Source organism: Oncorhynchus keta, chromosome 20 (assembly GCF_023373465.1).
Source record: "Oncorhynchus keta strain PuntledgeMale-10-30-2019 chromosome 20, Oket_V2, whole genome shotgun sequence".
NCBI lineage: Eukaryota > Metazoa > Chordata > Actinopteri > Salmoniformes > Salmonidae > Oncorhynchus > Oncorhynchus keta.
This window is the reverse complement of record NC_068440.1, coordinates 20,149,312-20,174,525: the sequence shown is the minus strand read 5'-3', so window position 1 is coordinate 20,174,525 and position 25,214 is coordinate 20,149,312. Positions and strand designations below refer to the sequence as shown.

The 25,214-nt window shown below is 43.7% G+C and overlaps 1 protein-coding gene across 2 annotated transcripts; it reads left to right on the top strand.

Annotated features, from left to right (window-relative positions):
* The first annotated feature begins 2,992 nt into the window (after window positions 1-2,992).
* On the top strand, window positions 2,993-15,114 carry LOC118399520 (homeobox protein MOX-2-like). Of its 2 annotated transcripts, XM_035795662.2 has the most exons (4): window positions 2,993-3,965; window positions 9,662-9,834; window positions 14,128-14,385; window positions 14,538-15,114. In XM_035795662.2, exons 1-3 carry the CDS (start codon window positions 3,431-3,433, stop codon window positions 14,347-14,349), a joined length of 930 nt encoding a protein of 309 aa, XP_035651555.1. In that variant the 5' UTR covers window positions 2,993-3,430; the 3' UTR covers window positions 14,350-14,385; window positions 14,538-15,114. The 2 variants fall into 2 exon arrangements, with proteins under 2 accessions (XP_035651555.1, XP_035651554.1); XM_035795661.2 differs by having other exon boundaries at window positions 14,128-15,114.
* Window positions 15,115-25,214: the final 10,100 nt, after the last annotated feature.

The window sequence follows — 25,214 nt, the reverse complement described above, 5'->3', positions numbered from 1 at the left end:
CTTCAACAGGCTAGTGGACGGCAGAAAAGGAGTGCTGACCTCCACCGCAGTGAGGCCCCCGTGTTTGTACCAGGGGACAGGGTCTGGCTCTCGACCCGAAACCTAACCCTCCGCGTGCCCTGCCGGAAGCTTGGGCCGCAGTGTGTAGGGCCGTTCAAAGTCCTGAGGAGAATAAACGAGGTGTGTTATCGATTACAACTCCCTTCCTATTATCGTATTAACCCCTCGCTTCATGTGTCTCTCCTCAGGCCGGTGGTAGCTGGTCCCCTACAGGACAGTGAGGTACTGGAGGTCCCTCCTCCCCCTCTGGACATCGAGGGGTCCCCGGCGTATATACGATACAGGCCATTCTGGACTCGAGACGCCGGGTGAGGGGCCTGCAGTACCTCGTGGACTGGGAGGGGTACGGTCCGGAGGAGAGGTGCTGGGTACCCACCAGGGACATTTTGGATCCGTCAATGTTGAGGGATTTCCATCGCCTCCATCCGGATCGCCCTGCGCCTCGTCCTCCGGGTCGACCTCGAGGCCGGTGTCGGCGCGCTGCGGGAGCCACGCGTCAAGGGGGGGGTACTGTCACGACTCCGACCGAAGGACACTCCCCTTCCCGTTCGGGTGGCGCTCGGCGGTCGTCGTCGCCGGCCTACTAGCTGCGACTGATTATTTCCTCCCCCTCCTTATGTGTTGATTGAGTGCACCTGTTTTGAATTGGGTAGTAGGCTTTATTAGTCAGCCGGCCCGCAGAGTTCCTTGTGCGGGATTAATTATTGTGACCATCTGTTTTAGTGTACTTGTGTGCACGTCTATGGGTTTTGTGTTTTTCCCATTTTGTGGGTTTTCCCTAGACCGTTTAAGTCCCCCTGTTTGGGGGCATTTGTGTGTTCATTACGCCCTGTGTGTTCGTGAGGGTTGGCTTATGTTCGTCGTTTGTCGGTGCATTAAAATAGGACTCACCTGAACTCTCTCTGCTTCCTGCGCTTGACTCCTCACCCATTACACTCAGATCGTTACACAACTAAACATAGCAGGCCGCAAGTAAACTGTACTTATTTATTTAACCATTATTTAACTAGGCAAATCAGTTAAGAACACATTCTGATTTAAAGGAACTGCAGCCTATACACATTATTGATGTTTATTTCAGTTTATTTTAACATGAAACATTTTAAGACTAAAATCTGAAGATGATTCAACAAATTACAAGCACAATTTTGATCCATATGTATATTTGAATTGTAACTGTTGCATCACAACAAACGAAGCTATTGAGGTTAGTGAGGGACTACTGTTTCTACTGCATCGTCTGCTAGCGGGATGTGAGCTCTGTAGGTAATGCACAGCCTATCCTTCTCACACTGTCAACCCAGACTGATTGACAAAGCCAGGTTGCAGGGTGAACCAACAGCAGCAGTTAAATGTCTATCATATTCACTATAGAGGCTATATAAACACACACAGATACACACACCACCTCAACCCCTCACACACACATTGACACACACCTGCCACGGCCTGCAGTGTGAAAAAAGTGAAAGGACTCACCTGTTGAAAATCCAACCGGGTGTAAGTTACGGAGGGTTAGGGGTCTCCGTTGTGGTGTGAGAGGGTCTGCAAAGGAGTTCCAGGCTGAGCTGGGGAGCAATATCTACCCCTAGGGGCACCTACCTTCATTCTACTGTACAGCCGGCCTCCATACCCCAGACCAAAACGAAACCATATAATCATAAATACTCAACGAGGGCTTAAACCCACAAATCACATTACACAGTTACTAATTGGCCTAATTTGTAAACACAGTGTTTTTCTACAGGACCCATAGCTCCAGGACCCCTAGCTTCAGGACCCCTAGCTTCAGGACCCCTAGCTCCAGGACCCCTAGCTTCAGGACCCCTAACTCCAGAACCCCTAGCTTCAGGACCCCTAACTCCAGAACCCCTAGCTTCAGGACCCCTAGCTCCAGGACCCCTAGCTCCAGGACCACCGGATGTGCTGGTGCACCCTAAGAATCTTTGTATACGGCTACAGCGCTGAGAAAACTCTACTCTAACAACGCATGGTATCCAAAGTGCTAGTTATGTTATAGTATTCAGTATGTAGAAATTCATTTGATGGAATTTCTACAAATCTGCTTGAAATTATGAATTGCATAATACTGATAACTTTGCACTGAAATATATAACATTTCTAAGAATCACAGTGCACTGATATATATATATATATATATATATATATATATATATATATATATATAGTAGCTATGATGACTTTGGTATCAAAGTCTCTTATTTCCATTGTAACATTTGATCTCCTTGTTCGTGACGTTTTCTTCACACATCTCCTCTGTTATATTCCCATCGCTACAAAACCACCACCGTGGGAATATATGGATATTTTCACTTGATACCAAAGGCATTTTTCCTTGAGGTCATTTTTTTCGTGTACAATTGTAAATGAAAAGCTGGTGAAAACAACAGCCAAATGAATCAGGTAGGTGGTACAGATTTGTTTGTTTCTGATAAAAAAAAGTTGATATTTATCAGTCAAGTACAGGGCCACATACAGAAAACATATTTTCAAACCACCTACACACCTAAATATTAATGTATCAGCCCCTATTTCAGTAAACACACAAATAGCAGATAATGTTGGGGTGTTGAACCCCCGAACCCCCATATCCAACCCCCTGAAGTATGACGCAACACTGCCCTTCTCAGAAAGTGTATAGACGGGGGTCGGGTGGTTTCAAAATGAATTGCCCATTTTTTCCTGAGGCCAGGCCATTGGAATGGTTCAGATTGATTGTGCGTTGCGTTTTGGAGGAAGATCGTATACATGTGGTCAGTAGCCTAGCAGTGAGCCAGTGACCCGGCCTCCCTCTCACGTTACGTCCTATATATAACATCCCCCCCTCGGCCTCCTCCCACCCACCCTCCCTCCCTCCCTTCCTCTCTCTATCTCTCTCTCTCTCTCTCTCTCTCCCAACTTCCCTGGAACCACCTTCTCCCTGGAACCACTCTGGCCTCAGCCGTCTCTCATCTCCTCCGTCTCTCCTCTCCTCTGTCTTTCCTCTCCGTCTACCATCTCAGCATAGTCAGTGTTTACCAGCGCTGCGCCTGGCAACAAGCTGCATGCTCAGGATTACAGGAGGCCTTACCTTTCAACATTGTGAGCTCTGCCTTCCTGCTTCGATCTCTCTCCCTGGGAACTAACGCACACGGAGCACACGGAGGTGTGAGGTGAGAGAGCCGGGGAGGAGAGCCCTGATTTGAGGCGCCGTGTCCGCACACCTCCCTCAACTGGCTTCAGTCCTCTCTACTCTCTCTCTGTCTTGTGGTCTCTATTAGTGTCTGGTTGTTCCTGGAGGTTTTGGTGGTTGTGTGTGTGGTGGACTTAGGGGAGTTCGTCTCACGGGTGGATCTCGTGGAGCACCGTGATGGATCACTCCCTGTTTGGGTGCCTCCGTAGTCCCCACGCCCCGGCCCAGGGCCTGCACCCCCACCCTGCCTTTACCCAGTCCCCGCTGGTGCTGCACGGACGCTCCGACCACATCTCCTACTCCAACCTGCCCGACTCCTCGCCCCCCTGTGGGGGGTACCCTGGACCTGGGGGGGAGGAGGCGTACGGAGGGCAGCAACACCACCATCGTGGAGGACACCTCCATCAGCATCAACAGCACCCCCACCACTCACAGCACCAGGCCCACCAGACCCCCTGGCATGTCCCCCAGATTCCCTCACCCAACACCAGGCATGGCCTCTGCCTGCCTCCTCCGGACAGGCAAGTCTCAGAACTGTGTGGTGGAGGGACCGTGAATCTGTGTGGATTCCAGACTAACCATGGTCTAGGAGGTAGTAGTGACCCTACAGGTGTGTCGTGTGTTCCTGGGGACGTTGGACGACAGACGATGTCCCCGGACGAGACGGAACAGAGACGGAACAGTAAAGGAAAAGATGACTTGCACAGCTCAGGTAAGATGAGGACAATGAGGACATTATTCTCTCCTCTTCTCTTAAATCTCTTAGCTTTGACGTCAGTGTCACGCTCTGACCTTAGTTATCTATGTTTTATGTATTATTTTGGTCAGGTCAGGGTGTGACGAGGGTTGGTATGTGTGTTTTTGTCCTGTCTAGGGTTTTTGTATATCTATGGGGTTTTTGTATGTCTAGGTAATGTAGGTCTATAAATATATATATGCCATTTAGCAGACGCTTTTATCCAAAGCGACTTACAGTCATGTGTGCATACATTCTACGTATGGGTGGTCCCGGGAATTGAACCCACTACCCTGGCGTTCCAAGCGCCATGCTCTACCAACTGAGCTACAGAAGGACCATGGTGGCCTGTGGTGGCCTGAATTGGTTCCCAATCAGAGGCAGCTGTTTATCGTTGTCTCTGATTGGGGATCCTATTTAGGTTGCCATTTTCCATTTTGGTTTTGTGGGTTATATTCTATGTTTAGTTGCCTGTTCAGTATTCTCTCTTTTATTAAAGAGTTCTGTTCGCTTACCACGCTGCACCTTGGTCTCCTCTTTATGACCACCGCAACATTCAGTCTCAAGGTTTTGGTAGTTTCTTTCAAAACTATCTGAGGAGTTTTCATCACATAGCGAGGGAGTATAATGATTTGAAGTGTTTGGTTTGTCTATTCTTATATTTCTGTGTCAGCAGACAGTTCCACAGATGTTGAAACAGCAGAGAACAGTGTGTGATACAGTAATAAAACATCTATTTGTTGCATTCTTGTTAATTGGCTAATGTTTCCATGATCACTGAACGCGCTGCAGTTTTATGTGTCAGTGATCCTACATTGGAGAACCTCGTGAGAAGTTAAGATTCCAGCGCATACCTTTTATTTTGAAAGTAAGTTTTTAGTTTTAACCTCACTTACTAGTAGGCTTGTTTGAGCGTTTGGGCCTTGTTTTTACAGTAGTTGTCCGGATAATACTGATGGCCATATGCCAATACTTTTGTGGTATAAATATTCAACTTCAAGGTTATTTGAAATAGACTTAGTTCTGATGATTAAAACTGATGTCTTATTCAATTACCGACTGCTTGATGCTCATAGTTTAATGTTAAATATAATTTTGTTTTCTTAATTGTCTAATTGCAAATGTAATTTATTAATTTCAATTACCAGCTACTGCACAAAGGATAGCTGTAATTTAACACTTAACTGTACTAACATACCGGGAAGACATTTCACTATAAGACCTTATGTTATAGCTTCTTTAAATATCTTATATTATCTTGATACATTGATTGTCTTATATTAGCTTATCTCAACTGTTTTCCAAACTGTATTGACATTCATTCATCTCCGGAAAGTGTTTACAAATTAACGAGGCTTGGAACTTGATTTGCTAATTCATATTTAAAATAAATGCAGGCAAGCGCTTCTTAGAAACAACATCTTATTGTGTGAAACCCTAGGCAGCAAGGCCATAAACATCAAATATGATATTGTACTTCATTTCACCCAAGTGCAATTAATACAATTATTCTCATACCATCATTTTGTTTCCTTTTCAGTAGAACAACATATATTAAATTAATGAATCTATTAAGGAAATATTTTTGGGAAGCAAAATTATCAAAATTCAATTAAACCATTGGACTAAAAAAAGGTTAAATTATCTTTATAAATGCTAGGGTCAATAGTCATACTATTCCATTGACAATCTTATATAAAGACATGAGCTAGTGAGATACATTATTGATTTGCAGTCATCTTCTGTTATGTGAAGCATTAGATCCATTGCCTTTCCATTTGTCTCAACAACAGATTGATACTCTCTCAGCGGTACTGTAATCAGGGTGATGATTTACCTCTGCCGTTTGCAATATATACATAGATGGATTTTTACCTCAATCTACCATTCTAATTAGACTATTAAACTGTTTCTCCTTTAATGTTCTCCAATCTCAACAGCCCTCAAACCAATGTTATAGGTTATAGCCCGGGACAGCCAAGTTTTTCTTTGTCTCTCTCTTCAGGCTCCCAGGGATAATCAACAGGGACATTTTCCTCCAGGGTATTAATGTCCGACCGGTGTTATTTCTGTGAAGCCACCTTTTAAACTGTTAGAACGGCCACACCTGGGATTTTTGATAGGTTTAAACCTACATAGTATTCATGGCTGTAGAATGTATGTACCTATAGCATTAGCCGCAACAGCTGTGCGCAAAAGCAGGCTTATAATGGTAGTGGAGAATTCATCCATACTACTTTTGGATACCACTGCAATATGGATGATAGAATGGAACGGAATGGAACGGAATGGAATGCAATGGAATATAACTTTATTGCCCATTAGAGACAGAAATGCTCATTTTTGTGCAGTGAAGAGTTACATAATAAAAAGGGTTTATGTTAGGTCCCATTTCCACATTTGTTAAACAGCTATTTTGAGATGAGCACAGTCAGTGGCACGTGTGAGTGTGTACATAAGTCGGTGATATAATTTTACACCCTGGCCACTGAACGACTGTGTTGCCTTTGAGAACGCTGAGGGTGTAAGGGACAAACTGATCTGGACCCCGGGTGGAGTCTCAAAATGGCCAATGGCTAAATGCGTTGGACTCGTCATTCAGGGCACCGCACTAGACCTAATATGGCTGTATATGGCTGTAGCCCTCATTATTATCGACAGACACCATAGTAATGCAAGTTCTATCCATTTAGAGACTAGACACATCAGGTCCTTAATAAGTTACTAGCACAGTGGCTGTACTTCCTGGTGGCTACATGTATGCAAACACAAGGGCTGATTCAGGACATCGGCGTAGGGTCACGACAAGAGGACTGCTCTCCGTATCCAGAAGCCACTGACACCTGCTTTCAGTGGCGTCGTGCAACAACACATTTTATTGGGGCACTGATAGGATGGGCACATTTGATTTGCATGTATCTGTGTTATTCTCCCAGCAAGCACACATGCAATTGTGTCCAGTAGTTAACTTTCCTCCTTCACTTCTTTCACTTCACTTCTCAGGTCAGTTTTACACCAGGGTGCAATTCTGATTGACAGGTAGTAGAAGTCTGAAGCATAACCCAGGAGCTGCCATGGACATTTGGAACACCTTTAACACAAATCACATTTCCTTATTTTCCCTGGCACATTACAAAAGGCAACATGGTCTTTTTTTAAGTTTCTATTTCTGATGAGGCAATGGTATAACAATGATGTGGCAATAGTGAAATAATAGGTGAAATTCACCTTGGTAAATAACAAAGAATGCAAAACAAAGTTTAAAATGTATTGTAGATAAATTTTGTGGGAATATTAAAAGAGTATTGCAATATATTGTACGGTATAAATCATTAAACAATTGTTTCAAATTAAATATAATCCACAAACTGTGTGAAAGACAATTTGTTTGAAAACTTATTTCCAGAAACTTCTTTGTCCCATATTCTGTTTTTACAAATGGAGGTTCCATGAATAGAGGGTACAAGCTGTGCTGTGACTGTGTGATGTGGCAGAGACAGACTCTTTTCTGACACTATTTGGTTTGTCAACATATCCAACACATCCAACATTTACAGTTGAACTAAGAAAATGTCAGCTGGTTTTGTGTGGCGCGGACTAAAGAACAGCACGTAAATTACAACTCCATGCATTTCACGCCCTGAAGTGTGATGTTTAGAGAAATCCATTGACGTTTGCCCAATTTTAAGGCACATCTATAAGGGAAAATATATTTGAAAGGATTTCATTAATGGACCGTTTTCAGAATCCAATTGAGCAATCTGGATTAAATACAGGCAATTGGATCAAAAGGAATTACAATCTGGATTAAATACAGGCAATTGGATCAAAAGGAATTACAATCTGGATTAAATACAGCCAATTGGATCAAAAGGAATTACAATCTGGATTAAATACAGGCAATTGGATCAAAAGGAATTACAATCTGGATTAAATACAGGCAATTGGATCAAAAGGAATTACAATCTGGATTAAATACAGGCAATTGTATCAAAAGGAATTACAATCTGGATTAAATACAGCCAATTGGATCAAAAGGAATTACAATCTGGAAAGTCTTTCTCAAGTCTACTTAACGTCAATCAAATATACAACGAATCACAGACACAACACTCTCCTCCCTGTCATCGTCTGAATGGCTTTAGCCATGTAGAGTGGGCTGGTGTAAGTTTATCTGTGTATCTATTGGTCTATTGTTCAGCCTACTAGGTGATAGCTGGGAGGTCCACACCCTACTGACCCACATTACCACACCACATTATCATGCTACTACACACCCCACATAGCAGAGGCAGCATGAACCTAATTTTTATGGGGTCAGTTCATTGGCAATTTCTCAAATAGAATAGCCTTCATTTCTCAGAACAAGAATAGACACGAGTTTCAGAAGAAAATTCTTCATTTCTGACCATTTTTTGAGCCTGTAATTGAACCCATAAATGCTGATGCTCCAGATACTCAACTATTCTAAAGAAGTTTTATTGCTTATTTAATCAGCACAACAGTTTTCAGCTGTGCTAACGTAATTGCAAAAGGGTTTTCTTAAGATCAATTAGCCTTTTAAAATGATAAACTTGGATTAGCTAACACAACGTGCCATTGGAACACAGGATTGATGGTTGCTGATAATGGGCCTCTGTACTCCTATGTAGATATTCCATAAAAAAATCAGCCGTTTCCAGCAACAATAGTCATTTACAACATTAACAATGTCTACACTGTATTTCTGATCAATTTGATGTTATTTTAATAAATGGGCTTTTCTTTCAAAAACAAGGAAATGTATAAGTGACCCCAAACTTTTGAACGGTAGTGTACATTACCGCTTCACATGACCCCACCCCTGATGCACCTCAGCTTCATCTACCCTCAGATCCACCAGAGATGAGCTCTTGGAATCACCTTTGTCTTTCAACAATAGAGCTACAGTCTTGACATTACCTCTCCTTTTGGATAAAACTTCTGTTTCAAAGAAGTGCTAAAGTACTGGAGAGAGGCTGAGACAATTTCACCAGCTTTCCAGTTAAACAAATGATTGTTATAGGACATATTCTCTGTGTCGCCTAGGTTTCAAAGAAATTAGGCTTTGGCAAATTGATCTGTGAAATGTTCACATACAGTAAGAATGTGTTACAACTTAATGGTATTTGAGAGATATCAGTCTGTTTCTTTCTATTTTTTTTAACCAGGCAAGTCAGTTAAGAACAAATTCTTATTTTCAATGACAGCCTAGGAACAGTGGGTTAACTGCCTGTTCAGGGGCAGAAGGACAGATTTGTACCTTGTCAGCTCGGGATTTGAACTTGCAACCTTCCGGTTCAACGCTCTAACCACTAGGCTACCCTGCCGCCCCTATGCTCTAAGGAGCGAGCAAAGATGAGTGAGTCTGTTTCGGGGAAAGAGCATATTTGGAGGTTGCCTGAGTGAGCTGGGCTCTGGGACAGTACTCCCTGCATGGCTCTTCTCATGCAGCCCCTCGACCAGGAAGACACTATAGTGTGCATGACCAATATCCCCATAATAAAAGGTGATTGGCACTGATAATGGTTTAGCTCTTGGTTTGTGTTTCAGCAGTTTATCACACAATCCCTTCTTCTTTCCCACCCCTTTTGTTCTCCTTTCTTTTTTGGCGACTCAACTGTGTCTGGAAAAAGTTCTGTTTTTCATTTCAGATTCCCAGGACGGGAGCTATAAGTCTGACGTGAACAGCAAGCCCAGGAAGGAGAGGACAGCGTTCACCAAGGAACAGATCCGGGAACTGGAGTCAGAGTTTGCGCACCACAACTACCTGACGAGACTTAGGCGATATGAGATAGCAGTCAACCTCGACCTCACAGAAAGACAAGTACGTTACCTGCATATGAAAAAATGCAATATAAGTTGCATGTGAAAAGTGAAAAAATAATTTAATGTGAAAAAGTAAGACCTGTTGTCTTGCTAAAAAAACCAAGTTAATAGCAAAACACGATGCAGTTTATTTCTCCCTTTGATGATCAAATAAATCAGAAAATTGGCAGCTCATGTGTGAACAAAATAACTAAAGGAATTGCAGTTACAGGATTAATACTGTAATTACGCTAATAACTCAGACACTTGTATTCAAATAGTCACAGTGAAGTGAACACTGAAAATGGCAGCTAACGACAGTTGATATGGATTCTATTAAAAACCTTGGAATAAAAAACCCTGTATGTTTTTGACACTAGCAAGCGCTTGGACATGTCATGCTAACGCACTGAATGTAATCACTTCCAAACCAAACCACAGAGGCTCTTTGATGTACAGTATCTGTGCAGTGTGTGTGTGTGTGTGTGTGTGTGTGTGTGTGTGTGTGTGTGTGTGCGTGCGTGCGTGCGTGCGTGCGTGCGTGCGTGCGTGCGTGTGTGTGTGTGTGTGTGTGTGTGTGTGTGTGTGTGTGTGTGTGTGTGCATGCATGCGTGCGTGCGTGTGTGTGTGTGTGTGTTGCCAGCACTGCTGGTCTGGCTGTCTGTGGGTGTGCAGGGACAGTCTGATGGCATGTGTCAGAGACCAGATGTTTCTCTAATTCCCTTCCAACACCAATAGGAAATACACTGGACATGAAGGGACAGATTTCCACACACTACACTCAATGGAGAACATCAATTCAAGGTGTTCTAGGAGAGTATAGGTTTAATCTCCCCTTAATGTATGGCAGTGAAAAAGCTCCTTATTCTCTGCGATATTTTATATGAAAAGAGGTCAACTTTTAATTGAAAATCCTTTTTTTAAATGAATAATTTATGCCTAATCTGCCTGCATAAAACGGTTAAAAACGATGTGTTGAACTAAATGAACCTCCACACTCAGCACAGCCATAAGGTCTAAATCCAACCAGAGTGTTTTGGCTGCAGCCAGGCCAAGCCCAGGCAGCCAGGCAACAACCCAACCAGGAGTTGGCCCTTCCTGCTAGGAGCCCTGTCCCTCACCATCACTCCCCACTCCTTCTCATATTGACTGCCTCTCCTCTCTTCTCCACACAATCCCAATACAGGGCCCATAAATCTGGATGTGTGTGGGGGTTGATCTTGTGTGTAAGTGTGTGTGTGCATGTGTGTGCGTGTGTGTGTGTGTGTGTGTGTGTGTGTGTTTGTGTGTATGTGTGTGTGTGTGTGTGTGTGTGTGTCTAACATCCTTCTGGCTATTATCTTACAGTGCAGCTTCTATCCCCTAATCATGCTATTAACTACTGTATAGCTTTACTAACAACGATTGTACAAGTCGGACCTCAACCAAAGAGCCCCTCACACCCCTGGAGGTCTTGTCTCGCAACTGAACCTTGTGAATGGGTGTGTGTGGTTGTGTGTGTATGTGTGTATGTGTGTAACAACCGTCTCAGGTAACGACTTACAAATTACTTATTGCACAATTAGGACTGCACCCAAGGGCGTATACTGTGGCAGAGGAGTGTGTGTGTGTGTGTGTGTGTGTGTGTGTGTGTGTGTGTGTGTGTGTGTGTGTGTGTGTGTGTGTGTGTGTGTGTGTGTGTGTGTGTGTGTGTGTGTGTGTGTGTGTGTGTGTGTGTAACAACAACTTAAAGAGGACTTTTATGAGGCGGTTGACGCTTATAAGCCTGTTTATTAGAAAATTAGCCACACGTGTGTGTTTACTCTGTAAACTTAACTCCTATCTTGGGGCTGTGAGTGGCAGGCTACAATGCCTAAAATAAATCCTACAGAGGAGCATAGGGCTCCTGTGAGGTCGCTCGGACGCTGGATAAGAGGGGGTCGGGGGGATCAGGGGCTTGTTGGAGGGGGTTGCAGTTTGTGGGGCAGGGGGAGGGCCAACAGGAAGGGCTAGGGTGGTGTAGGGGCGTCAGGGGGGTTGGGGGATGGATGACACAAGGGCAGTAGGTGACGTGATGGGGGAGGGGGGGTGGGAGAGGGGGGGGGCGGGGCTTCGCCCGGTCTCGATCCGATTGGGCCATTTTAGGCAGCTGCTTTATCATCACAAAGAGGAGCTGCGAATACTGGAGGATCTGTGGAGTCAGGAACAAGATCCGAGGCAGGATCAGCACATACCTGGCCATGTCGAAATAAGACGCCTCAACAGTCAACACTAACCACGAAGTCCAACGTGGCTGCCAGTCGCCTGCTCAGTTCACTGTCACCCAGCGTTATACATGCTATAAACATCAGGGGCTTACTGCAGATATAGGATCTTCATTTGAGACTGTTTGCTACATTAGGAAAATAATCCTGCAGCAACAGGAATTGTGAATTATTATGTTGATTGTAATAAATGGACATTTCTTGTAGGGATTGATGACAATTTTGTTACTGCAAATCAAGTCTGAAATTATAAACTGTAGCCTTTTAAAGCCTTTAAAACTTTGAATAAACTACTGATGTGTGGGAAAATTCTCAGCAACGAAAGAGTGAAACAAAAGATCTGTATCTCTGTACACTACCTACAATGTACACAAAGGATTCAGTGTCATCAAGCGCTACCTACAACATACACAAAGGGTTCAGTGTCATCAAGCGCTACCTACAACATACACAAAGGGTTCAGTGTCATCAAGCGCTACCTACAACATACACAAAGGGTTTAGTGTCATCAAGCGCTACCTACAACGTACACAAAGGGTTCAGTGTCATCAAGCGCTACCTACAACGTACACAAAGGGTTTAGTGTCACCAAGCGCTACCTACAACGTACACAAAGGGTTTAGTGTCATCAAGCGCTACCTACAACGTACACAAAGGGTTTAGTGTCATCAAGCGCTACCTACAACGTACACAAAGGGTTTAGTGTCATCAAGCGCTACCTACAACGTACACAAAGGGTTCAGTGTCATCAAGCGCTACCTACAACGTACACAAAGGGTTCAGTGTCATCAAGCGCTACCCATAATGTACACCCAGGGTTCAGTGTCACCCTGTGAAACATACATTGTACACAGTGAGGTCAAAATGACCCAAAGCACCCTGTTGACGGCAACAGGGGATCCCAGACTCAATTGATGTGCGACCGGTAGATGAGGTATCGCTTGGGGTTTACATAAGATCATGCATTGTGAAGAGGCAGGTGGGGGAGCTAGAGAGGGTGTGTGGGGGGGAGCTGGTGTGTCGGAAGAAGTGTGTGTGTGTGTATGTGCGTGAAATGAGAGGTGGGGGAGCTGGGTTGCACACTCCTGTGGTGTGTGTGTGTGTGTGTGTGTGTGTGTGTGTGTGTGTGTGTGTGTGTGTGTGTGTGTGTGTGTGTGTGTGTGTGTGTGTGTGTGTGTGTGTGTGTGTGTGTGTGTGTGTGTGTGCGTGTGCGTGTGCATGCGTGTGTTTGTGTGTGCTCTGCTGCGCTGGCAGAGGTCTGTTTCACTGAGACCGTAAATCTCCCAGTCACATACACTGATAGAGGAGGGTTCACACCAACAGATTCAGGACATTGAGTTTCCCAACACACAGTGAGATGTTAGGGTTTTACTGAGGAGGGATGGGGGAAGAGGTGGGGGGACGCTAGGGTTTTACTGAGGAGGGATGGGGGAAGAGGTGGGGGGACGCTAGGGTTTTACTGAGGAGGGATGGGGGAAGAGGTGGGGGGACGCTAGGGTTTTACTGAGGAGGGATGGGGGAAGAGGTGGGGGGACGCTAGGGTTTTACTGAGGAGGGATGGGGGAAGAGGTGGGGGGACGCTAGGGTTTTACACACGGGTCTATTAGCCAAGAACTCAGTCTCCAGAACCCTACAACCAACGCACCCACAGTGGCATTGAGTTACCTCAGACCCTCACACTCCATATACACCCCATCTCCACTCTCTCACAACATGGCCTTAAGACTACAGTTAAACTTTGTGCAATGAAAAGTTGTTGATGTTTTCTTCATGTGGTTATTATTAATAACCTAAATATACTTTCTAAAACCTTGGCTAATATTGCCCTTGTTATTGAGAAGGGCTATGATCAACTCACTTTCCTGCAAACGATCCAAGTGTCAAACTCCAGTCCTTGAGAGCCACAGCATCTGCATGTTTTCCTTCCTCCCTAGGATTGTCTAAATCAGACACCAAAGGAAAGAGCTGAAATGAGCAGTCACTGTGGTCCACCAGGTATCGAGTTGGACCCCCCTGTCATATAACTTCCACTAATTTCCCTGTAAACCAATTGGTCTCCTCTCCTCCAGGTGAAGGTGTGGTTCCAGAACAGAAGGATGAAGTGGAAGCGTGTTAAAGGAGGTCAACAGGGGGCAGCAGCCCGGGAAAAAGAACTTGTCAACGCGAAGAAGGGAACACTGTTGCCGTCAGAGTACTGTGGCATGGTGGGAGGATTACACCACTCCTCCAGTTCCCCTGGTAATGAGGACAGTCACGGCAGCGACCAGAGCTCAGAGCACGCTCAGTTATGACCCTGACCCGCCACATAGGCCACGCAGTGGTCAAAGGTAAATTTTGCAGCCATTTGGACAAACGTCAAAACTTGCAGTGAGTTGATGTGATCATGTTGCATTTGTAGGTACAGAATTACATGCATAGGCCTACATACTCACTATGCTCTCATGAGTAGAAAGATGATATGGGCTTATACTCTCTCAAGAAACAGCAACGACGGATGTTCTGACTAAAGGTGTTTGTTGATTGGCTAAGGAGTGGAGGAAGAAAGAAAAAGTAAAGGTAAGCAAGAAGAGGAAGGAATGGAACGAGGATGGAATGATCAACTGGATGTGTAAGATCAAATAAAAAAATACATGCTTGTGAGCAAAGCCTCAAGCTCCTGAGACTGTACATTGGGAATATAACAGGATATTATTGTGAACATTCCACAAGTGCCTTGCATTGATAAAATGGCTTGGATTTTTGCACTGTCAAAGACTAAATTCTACTGTATTTTCTCGGTTTGGAATACAACAATCATGCAATGAGCTTTAAGTAAAAATGTGGAATTGAATTGAATAGTAGGCTATTACCGCGAGTCCTATTATTCAGATTTACTTACAACATAACTGAATGATGCATATTAGTCAACATCTCCCAACTGTTGATCCATTGGTTTTACATTGTTCTCCCACTAAGTCTTAAAAGTTTACCTTTGAGTGAAATATATATATATATATCATTTTATTACGTATAAATCTGGGACATAATGGTTTCTTAAGTGAATAAAACTGATCAATCAAAAAATGTATTTGTCATTGTCAGGTTCTTGAACACTCACATCATGTTTATGTATATATAGCAGACATGTATAAGTAAAAATGAATGAATATTGGAAATAATGTAAGCATTTATTAGCCTTCTGTATGAGTGTGTATTCTAATTTGTGTTTTAGAGTGGCATTTTGGCAGTGGCAGAGCTGTAACCTCCTACGGTACACTACCAGCTGGTTTTGGCCGTGGCAGAGTCGTAGCCTCCTACAGCACAGGACCAGCTGGTTATCCAATAGGTCCGCAAGTTTGGATTTAACTGATTTGTGGCTTTCCAGCTCCCTCAGAATCAAATACACAACATGGACAAAGTGGATTTGTGTTCAGTTGTGGTCAGACTCCATCAGACTTCAGAACCCTGCCTTCTCTCTCTCTCTCTGTTTCTTTGATTAGCCGACAGTCTGATTTAACTGTTTGTATATGACATCGCCTGATTAAAGCAGAACACAGAGACACTCTTCAGGAAGTGAGTCAGAGCTGTTGGAGAATAAATGAGGATAAATGAGGAACGTATTCATGAGGCTTTATAGTGAAGCTTCGCCAAATATCCAGCTGGAGATCCCAGAGACCTGTCTAAACAGTGTGATGAATTTCTTGAATTGAATTTCCTCCCAGTGTGGATTTGATGTGCCCATTGTGTAGACAGCTAACGCAATCTTCTCTAATTCCATTTCAATGATACTCCACTGTTCTGTATTACAGTGTGAAGGGAAGGTTTGGTAGACAGCCTGCTGTTGTGGAATACCTCTGGACTGTGTAATGTCTGATCTTGAAGGAACCTTCTACCTTGACCCCTTCGGGAGCAGCATTCCTTCTGCAGGAAGGGTAATGTTGTCATTACAACCATCCATGCCAAGAACAACACACGTCAACTAAAGACTTTTCCACATTGGATCTGAGCGTCTCCTCTGCTTTTCCAACTGAAAGGGATTTCGGATCATTCTCAGTATAGGGTAGGTGTTGATAGATGATGTCCACTGTAGTACGATACCCCAAACTGTAGTGAAGATTGTGATTTCTGTTTCTCTCTGGTAGGAGAATATGTTTTCGATCCAGACGTTGACTGACAGGATCCGTGTCTTGAATCTAGAATCGCTTTCCGGCGACACAATGTAAGCAGATACAGAAATATCAGTGTTTTCAAAGCGAGTTTGAACGTTTTCAACTGTTTCTCAGCGGCTGAGTTGCTTTGAGAATGACATTGACCATGGATATGCCTGGGTTTAATTTCTCACCGTTTCTACAGACAGTTTGGGACATGGTTCATCTGGGATACATAAAAAAAGGCCATCTGTGAAAAATCTACAACTGCTGCACGTATATTTAAATAATTAGGCATAACTCGCAGATCGGGTCACATCACATCCTTCATGGCTGGTTAGCATTCCAGGGTGTTTAAGGCCAACGGTGTGTCTTTTTGACCTGGGTTTTCTATCATAATGATTTGAACCAAACAGCACTCTGACCAATACATACTATAGGTCTACTTATTAAGGCTCAAACTGACACCATGAAGTTCTTCAGCATCACAAAATAAATCAGATATTGACAAAATGGCAAATGGGCAGTTACGTTACGGTTTAATACAATAATGATGGAATTTGTGTCATAACATAATAATAACCCACTTAAGTCTAATACCATACTGTAGTTATAGCTGTGACAGTGGAGAGAGCAGAATATGTGAGACTAAGGGATTGGACTTGTGCTCAGGAAATTGTTCCAAATCACAAGATTATTGCTGGATGAAATTCGATGACGAAATGCAGGAAACCATAAGCCCTCCAATAATCTGGCAGGGGACCATGAGTGACAGCTGTTTTAGGCATTTAGAGCCATTTATATTGGCATAAGAGCCACTTTCACAATAGCTGGTATGGGGAAATGGTTCTGTCTGGGCCAGGAACTGAAGGTAAGGGTGCTGATATGTCACTTCACACCATGAGTAATAAATGACTCAGTCACGCATATTAATACTGCAGCCAAAGTAGATGCTATCATAAACAATACAGACATCATAGAAAAGTATGTATATTATATGTAAATTATACTTTTAAAGATAATTAACTAAAAATGACTTAGTTACCACAAACGTGTTCATCTCTCACCAGAAAATAATTAGAAAGAAAAACAAACTTGGTCACAAAAAAAGAAAAGAGGTATAGCAGAAGGTCCTATTTAAATTTAAAGGCAATGTTTCTGCGTTACTGGAGACCGCATTCACGGTAAACTGTCACATCCTGATCTGTTCCACCTGTCTTTGTGCTTGTCTCCACCGCCCTCCAGGTGTCACCCATCTTCCTCATTATCCCCAGTGTATTTATACCTGTGTTCTCTGTTGCCAGTTTGTCTTGTCTTGTCAGGTCTTACCAGCGTGTTTTCCCGTCACCCTGCTTTCTCAACTCTGTTTCCTAGTTTCCCAGATTCTGACACGTTTACGAACCTCTGCCCGTCCTGACCCCTAGCCTGCCTGCCTTTCTATACCTGCCTGACTCTGACCCATTTACGAACCTCTGCCTTCCCTGACCCCGAGCCTGCCTGCCTTTCTATACCTGCCTGACTCTGACCCATTTACGAACCTCTGCCTTCCCTGACCCCGAGCCTGCCTGCCTTTCTATACCTGCCTGAATCTGACCCATTTACGAACCTCTGCCTTCCCTGACCCCGAGCCTGCCTGCCTTTCTATACCTGCCTGACTCTGACCCGTTTACGAACCTCTGCCTGTCCTGACCCCGAGCCTGCCTGCCTTTCTATACCTGCCTGAATCTGACCCGTTTACGAACCTCTGCATGTCCTGACCCCGAGCCTGCCTGCCTTTCTATACCTGCCTGACTCTGGCCCATTTACGAACCTCTGCCTGTCCTGACCCCGAGCCTGCCTGCCTTTCTATACCTGCCTGACTCTGACCTGTTTACGAACCTCTGCCTGTCCTGACCCCGAGTCTGCCTGCCTTTCTATACCTGCCTGACTCTGACCCATTTACGAACCTCTGCCTGTCCTGACCCCGAGTCTGCCTGCCTTTCTATACCTGCCTGACTCTGACCTGTTTACGAACCTCTGCCTGTCCTGACCCCGAGTCTGCCTGCCTTTCTATACCTGCCTGACTCTGACCCATTTACGAACCTCTGCCTGTCCTGACCCCGAGTCTGCCTGCCTTTATATACCTGCCTGACTCTGACCCGTTTACGAACCTCTGCCTACCCTGACCCCGAGTCTGCCTGCCTTTCTATACCTGCCTGACTCTGACCTGTTTACGAACCTCTGCCTGTCCTGACCCCGAGTCTGCCTGCCTTTCTATACCTGCCTGACTCTGACCCATTTACGAACCTCTGCCTGTCCTGACCCCGAGTCTGCCTGCCTTTATATACCTGCCTGACTCTGACCCGTTTACGAACCTCTGCCTACCCTGACCCCGAGTCTGCCTGCCTTTCTATACCTGCCTGACTCTGACCTGTTTACGAACCTCTGCCTGTCCTGACCCCGAGTCTGCCTGCCTTTCTATACCTGCCTGACTCTGACCCATTTACGAACCTCTGCCTGTCCTGACCCCGAGTCTGCCTGCCTTTATATACCTGCCTGACTCTGACCCGTTTACGAACCTCTGCCTACCCTGACCCCGAGCCTTCCTGCTGTTCTCTGCCTTATTGACTCTGCCCTGGATTACAGACCTCTGCCTACCTGTGTTTTGCCTGCCCCCTGTTTGGTCAATAAACATCTGTTTTGGTTGTCTGCATCTGGGTCTTATCCTGAGATCTGAAAGTTAACACTGCATATGTCGGCTCAATCGGAAATGACCTTTACATTTTAAGGCAAATCTTCCCCGATACTTTGATAATGCGGATTGAATAAATATCACTGAGTGGGGCTCCCAAGTGGCGGCTGTGATTGGGAGTCCCATAGGGCGTGTACAATTGGCCGGGGTAGGTCGTCATTGTACTGTAATTGTAGCCCTCTACAGTTGTAGCAAAATATAGGTTATTACAACTTACATAATGTGTACTACACTATAAATTATGTTACAGCCTGACTTCCTCTATTTAAGCATGTCATTGCTGTTTGAAATTACATACAGTTTTAATAAGTGGCCATAAACATTACAAATTAAAACTTGTTATATAAAGCAGGACTATAAAGGAAAGTATCTTAACTCCAAACTATGAAACAACATTTATTGGTGTGTGTGTGTGTGTGTGTGTGTGTGTGTGTGTGTGTGTGTGTGTGTGTGTGTGTGTGTGTGTGTGTGTGTGTGTGTGTATGTGTGTGTGTGTGTGTGTGTGTGTGTGTGTGTTTGTGTGTGTGTGTGTGTGTGTGTGTGTGTGTGTATTTTCGTTCTATCAAAAAAACACATTTTCCTTCAGGACAGAAATAAAAAGCGTTCTATACGTTACTGGACCTAACAAAAGGAATATGATAATCCATTAAAGTTGACTGTGATCAAATGCTCAAAGGCATTTTTTGTTATTTTTAAATGTAGTGAATCTGGAAATTTTTCCCTTCACACACAGCACAGCAGCCATCCTTAGACTTTCCAGATCATTCACTTTGAACACAACACAAACATCTGCTCAGCAAATGCTGTCATTTTCTTTCCATGCAAGCCCTGAGCCCAGAACTTGACTTAATGTGAAACTGCATCAGTCTTAACATTTGGCAACTTCACGTAACGGCCAATTATTGAGGGTTTACTGACTTTGTCATAAAGCATAATGTTGTATTTTACTGAAAGAAAATGTTTGAATGTAAATTGTCCGGTGGTGATTTTTATGAATTGTTCAACAGTCTAATGGCTTGGGGGTAGAAGCTGTTGAGGAGCCTGTTGGTCCTAGACTTGGCGCCATGCACTTATTCTACATTGTAGAATAATAGTGAAGGCATCAAAACTATGAATCATGTGGTAGCCAAAAATGTTTTATATTTGAGATTCTTCAAAGTAGCCACCCATTGCCTTGATGACAGCTTTGCACACTTCTTAAATTCTCTCAACCAGCATCACCTGGAATGCTTTTCCAACAGTCTTGAATGAGTTCCCATATATGCTGAGCACTTGTTGGCTGCTTTTCCTTTCCTCTGCGGTCCAACTTTAAAAAAAACAACATTTTATTGAACCTTTATTTAACTAGGCAAGTCAGTTAAGAACACATTCTTATTTACAGTGACAGCCTAACCAGGCCAAACCCTAACGATGCTGGACCAATTGTGTGCCCCCCTGTGGGACACGCAATCACGGCAGGTTGTGATACAGCCTGGACTCGAATCAAGGTCTGTAGTGAGGCCTCTAGCACTGAGATGCAGTGCCTTCGACCGCTGCGCCACTCGGGAGACCAAGTGTGGAGGCCAGGTCACCATCACTCGCCTTCTTGGTCAAATAGCCCTTACACAGCCTGGAGGTCTGTTGGGTCATTGTCCTGTTGAAAAACAAATGATAGTCCCACTAAGCGCAAACCAGATGGGATGGCGTATCGCTGAATAATGCAGTGGTAGCCATGCTGGTTAAGTGTGCCTTGAATTCTAAATAAATCCCTGATAGTGTCATCTGCAAAACACCCCCACACCATCACACCTCCTCCTCCATGCTTCACGTGGGAACATTCTGAAATTTTTACTCATCAGACCAAAGGACAGATTTCCACCAGTCTAATTGCTCGTGGTTTTTGGCCAAAGCAAGTCTTTTCTTATTATTGGTGTCCTTTAGTGGTTTCTTTGCAGCAATTTGACCTTGAAGGCCTGATTCACGCATTCTCTTCTGGGCAGTTGATGTTGAACTCTGTGAAGCATCGGTTTGGGCAGCAATTTTTGAGGCTGATAACTCTAATGAACTTATCCTCTGCAGCAGAGTTAACTCTGGGTCTTCCATTCATGTGGTAGTCCTCATGAGAGCCAGTTTCATCATAGCGCTTGATGATCTTTGTGACTGCGGCGAAGGGTGACTAGTTTGAAGAATCTCAAATATAAAATACATTTGGATTTGTTTAACATGTTTTTGCCCTGATTCCATATGTGTTATTTCATAGCTTTGATGTCTTCACTATTATTCTACCATGTAGAAAATAGTCCAAATAAAGACAACTTTTGACGGGTATACTGTATGTATATTCTTTGCACACCTTCTCCATATTCATTGGTAGTCCGTAAACGAGATTGGAAAATCAATATGAAACTCAATTTCTAAAGAGTGAAAAAGTCAAATGACTTCCAGAAGCTTCCATGGTTCTGCCACTGGTTTCAGACCAGGATTTGCAAGTGAGACATTAGAGCCTCCTGCCACACATAGTCTGGTCCCATGTGACTGGGATTTCCCCAGGGGCTGACAATGACAGACACACTTCCCAGTGCCCACACACACCACAACTCATCTTAGATGGCATTCTCAGGCCTTCTGCCGTAGGAAAAGTGTATTTGAGTGTCCTGAAAAGCATCACTACCTATTATTATATTGTGTATTAAAAATAAAATGTATGTGCTATTATTAATCTCTCATGTTATATAATGTGTCTTCTTCAGAATCAATATTTGTGGCTGTGTGTGTTTCCTTCACCGAGGACTTGATACATCTTCCCAGACAGAGAGAATTCATTCTAACCACCTATTTGACTCCAAGGCTTACAGCTGTGGCCACTGTGAACTTTCCAGCAAAGAATAAGTCACCATGCAATGAGAAACAGTAACATGGTCAGCTCCCTCAGTAGGCTAGGAGAAGGAAAGACTACTGGTTATGGAAGATATGGTTATAGAAAATCACTGTGAATGAAACTGAGAATGCATCTAAGAAATATTTCATTTAGGGAGGCTAGCTGTCTTTTTCCATAATGGTTGAGGTGGGCTGTGGACTCATATTGGTCATTAAGTTTGGAACAATAGTGCTGTTCTATAGCTTTTGCACAATGGATGATTGTTTCAAGAATGCTTGAACGTTCCAGTGACAGATAAAGTGTAGAACTACGAGTGTTTTGTGTGCAGCTCTCGCAATAAAAACCTGTGTAAAAATATACACTTCTAAAAAGCTCTCTGAGTTTTCAATGAAGCTGAAAACATCTGCCCAAAGATGACAGATTACTGCAGAAACGCCCGTCAGAACGTTTCTAACCCAGTTGGGGATTTCAGTGGTCAGGAGTGGACAGAAGAGTCTTCTACACTGTTACACAACATCAGAGTAACATTGAGACAACATTGCGTCCCATATGCAGATGTAGGATCTTGATCTTTGATCACCCTGTTGCAGGAGAACAGTGTATACAAGGTTTAAAAAGGTTTCTGAAGTTTGTCATTTTCACTTTGAAATTTTAGACTTGATTTTCCCATATGAAAAATATATCAACTCCTACAAAAATGTCCATTAATTATAATCCACATCATAATTCACAATACCATTCACTGCAGGATTATTGTCCTGCTGTAGCAAACTGGCTCAAATTAAGATCCTGCCTATGTAGACTGTACCATGTGCTCTCTCTCTCCCTCCCTCCCTCCGTCTCCCTCTCCCTACCACTCTCTCCTTCCCTCTCTCTCTCCTCCCTCCCTTCCTGGGCTCTCTGCCAGAGATATGCACCTGCATTAGAGGCCTACCCTGTCCCCTGTCATATGAGAGACTCTGTCGAGTGAAAGTGTTTTTAATAACGAGTTTGTCTTCACTCACACATACAGCCGCTGGCTGCAACTCATGGAGACAGTTTCCCTTTTTACTCTATTGTTCTGAAGCTGGTTTGAACTGTTATGTATAGTACAGATTGGTATCTTGCCCTGTAATGGATGGGCCAGAGGTAGAACGTTTGAGTTCTGACAAATGAATCGTTGTGTCAATGTACAACTCCGGCAATCAATCACCACCTTCAAAATGTCTTACATCAAAATGTAGTAGAACAAGGATTGGAATTTATGTTTGAAAGCTGATTTTCTGGGTGATCAAAAGGACGAGTCAGATCTGTTGTCTGTTGTTGATCTCGACAGTTGTCACAGTTTGTTCTGTGATATAAATCACAAAAGACATTATTCCTTCCTGGGGTTGCATTCTGAGTGGTAAAGCATTGCTGCCATATCCTGGTCCCAGATCTGTTGGTCCTGTCTTGTACAATTTGACGTGACAATGACCATAGGAGCAAGCAAGACAGCACCAACAGATCTGGGTCCAGGCTATTGCTATGGCATTTAGGCCAGTGTTATCCATAGTAATAGAAGTGGTAGTTTAGTTAAAACCAAAAATGGTTTGCAGGCTGTTTTATTGTCTTTAAAATGGAATCAGACCCCGTTTGGAATGACATAAGAGTCATTGCCTTGACCCATGACACAGTCGTAGACATAGATGTCACCCACATTGCACTTTTGATCTATGTCAATGTTTTTTTCTTCTTCTTTGGTTTTCCAAGGTCTTCCCTAGCTCTTCTAAGGCTATTTTCTCTCTATTTCTCTGCCATACTTCTGTCAGTCCAACATGTCTGTCTCAGTCCCAGCCAATGAGCAATTTTCAATTTTTATTTTCCCCAGCAGTCATCGGGTCATTTTAGTTTACCACTCTACAGTTTCCTTTACACATTCTTTCTCAATGATATTGAAATTGGCCATCAATGCCACTTCAAAATAGAAGCATGACACCTCTGTGAGGAACAGTGCTGATGGTTCATTGTCATGTCACTAACTGTCCAGGTGTATATTAAACAAGGTGGTTAGAGAAAGAGAGGCACACACAGGCTGAGTGACGGTGGGAGAGAAAGAAAGGAGGAGAGTCTAAATAAAGGGGTTTTGGTGAAGTGGGTCTTGTGGCAGGACAGTGGTTGGTCCTTGGGGACTAAATAATGCAGGAGACCAGAGCGAGGGCAGAGGAGGAGAAGTGAAAAGAGAGGGAGGGAACGGGAAGAGAGCAGGTTGTTGACAGACAAACCCTCTACTCTGTCTGGGTGTCTCCAAAGAAAATCTGTCTGTTTCAGTCCTGTCTGTTTCTGTCTGGCTGTATCAGTCCTGTCTGAGTCTGTTTCAGTCCTGTCTGTTTCTGTCTGTCTGTATCAGTCCTGTTTGAGTCTGTCTGAGTCCTGTCTGTTTATGTCTGGCTGTATCAGTCCTGTCTAAGTCTGTTTCAGTCCTGTCTGTTTCTGTCTGGCTGTATCAGTCCTGTCTAAAATTCCTGTCTGAAAAGCAATGCATACAGTGGGGCAAAAAAGTATTTAGTCAGCCACCAATTGTGCAAGTTCTCCCACTTAAAAAGATGAGAGAGTCCTGTAATTTCCATCATAGGTACACTTCAACTATGACAGACAAAATTAGAAAAAAATCCAGAAAATCACATTGTAGGATTTTTAATGAATTAATTTGCAAATTATGGTGAAAAATCCTACAATGTGATTTTCTCTAATCTTTTTAAGTGGGAGAACTTGCACAATTGGTGGCTGACTAAATACCTTTTTTGCCCCACTGTATATATTTTTTTAAATCTATTGAATTCCCTCAAGTAAATCTTAATTCATCACAACACAACCACGGTATACTATACAGTGAAAACATGTTGGCTGAACTCCTACCACAGGGATACCCCTGGAGGTCCAGTTGAGGTTTCCTCACTATTCCACACACACCACACACACACGATGGTGACGTTTTAACACTGCTGAAGACAGACATTTAAGCAGTGTGCTAGATTGAAAAGCCTGGGCAGGTGTGTTTGTTTGATAAGGATGGCGTGAAGTAGAGAGCTGTACAGAGAGGAAGAGAGGAGGGCGCAGGGCTATAAACAAATGGGGGATATAACGTGAGTGACCGGCGCTTTCCTCTTTCCTCTTGGCCACAGAGCTTGAAGCACTTTACAGCCTGTGAGGGTATAGAGCAGTAACCAGATCACTGGGGATTATTCACAGTCGAAGAGTAGGAGTGTTGATCTAGGATCAGTTCTGCCCTTTAAAACATAATGAATAATGGGGGACCTGATTCTAGAACAACACTCCAACTCTGAGACGCTTTGTGAATATTGGCCCAGTACACTAGGTGATTATTCACAAAGTCTAAGAGTAGGAGTACTGATCTAGGATCCGTTTAGCCTTTTTTTTCATAATGATTGAGACCTAAAACACAGCTCAGAAGTCCTCAAA

Bases quoted from the DNA above. Each gene is read 5' to 3' on its own strand.
- LOC118399520 (XM_035795662.2), top strand. From the start codon at position 3,431: ATGGATCACTCCCTGTTTGGGTGCCTCCGTAGTCCCCACGCCCCGGCC. The intron at 3,966-9,661 runs GTAAGATGAGGA...TTTTCATTTCAG, and splicing joins AGATGACTTGCACAGCTCAG to ATTCCCAGGACGGGAGCTAT. The intron at 9,835-14,127 runs GTACGTTACCTG...CCTCTCCTCCAG, and splicing joins TCGACCTCACAGAAAGACAA to GTGAAGGTGTGGTTCCAGAA.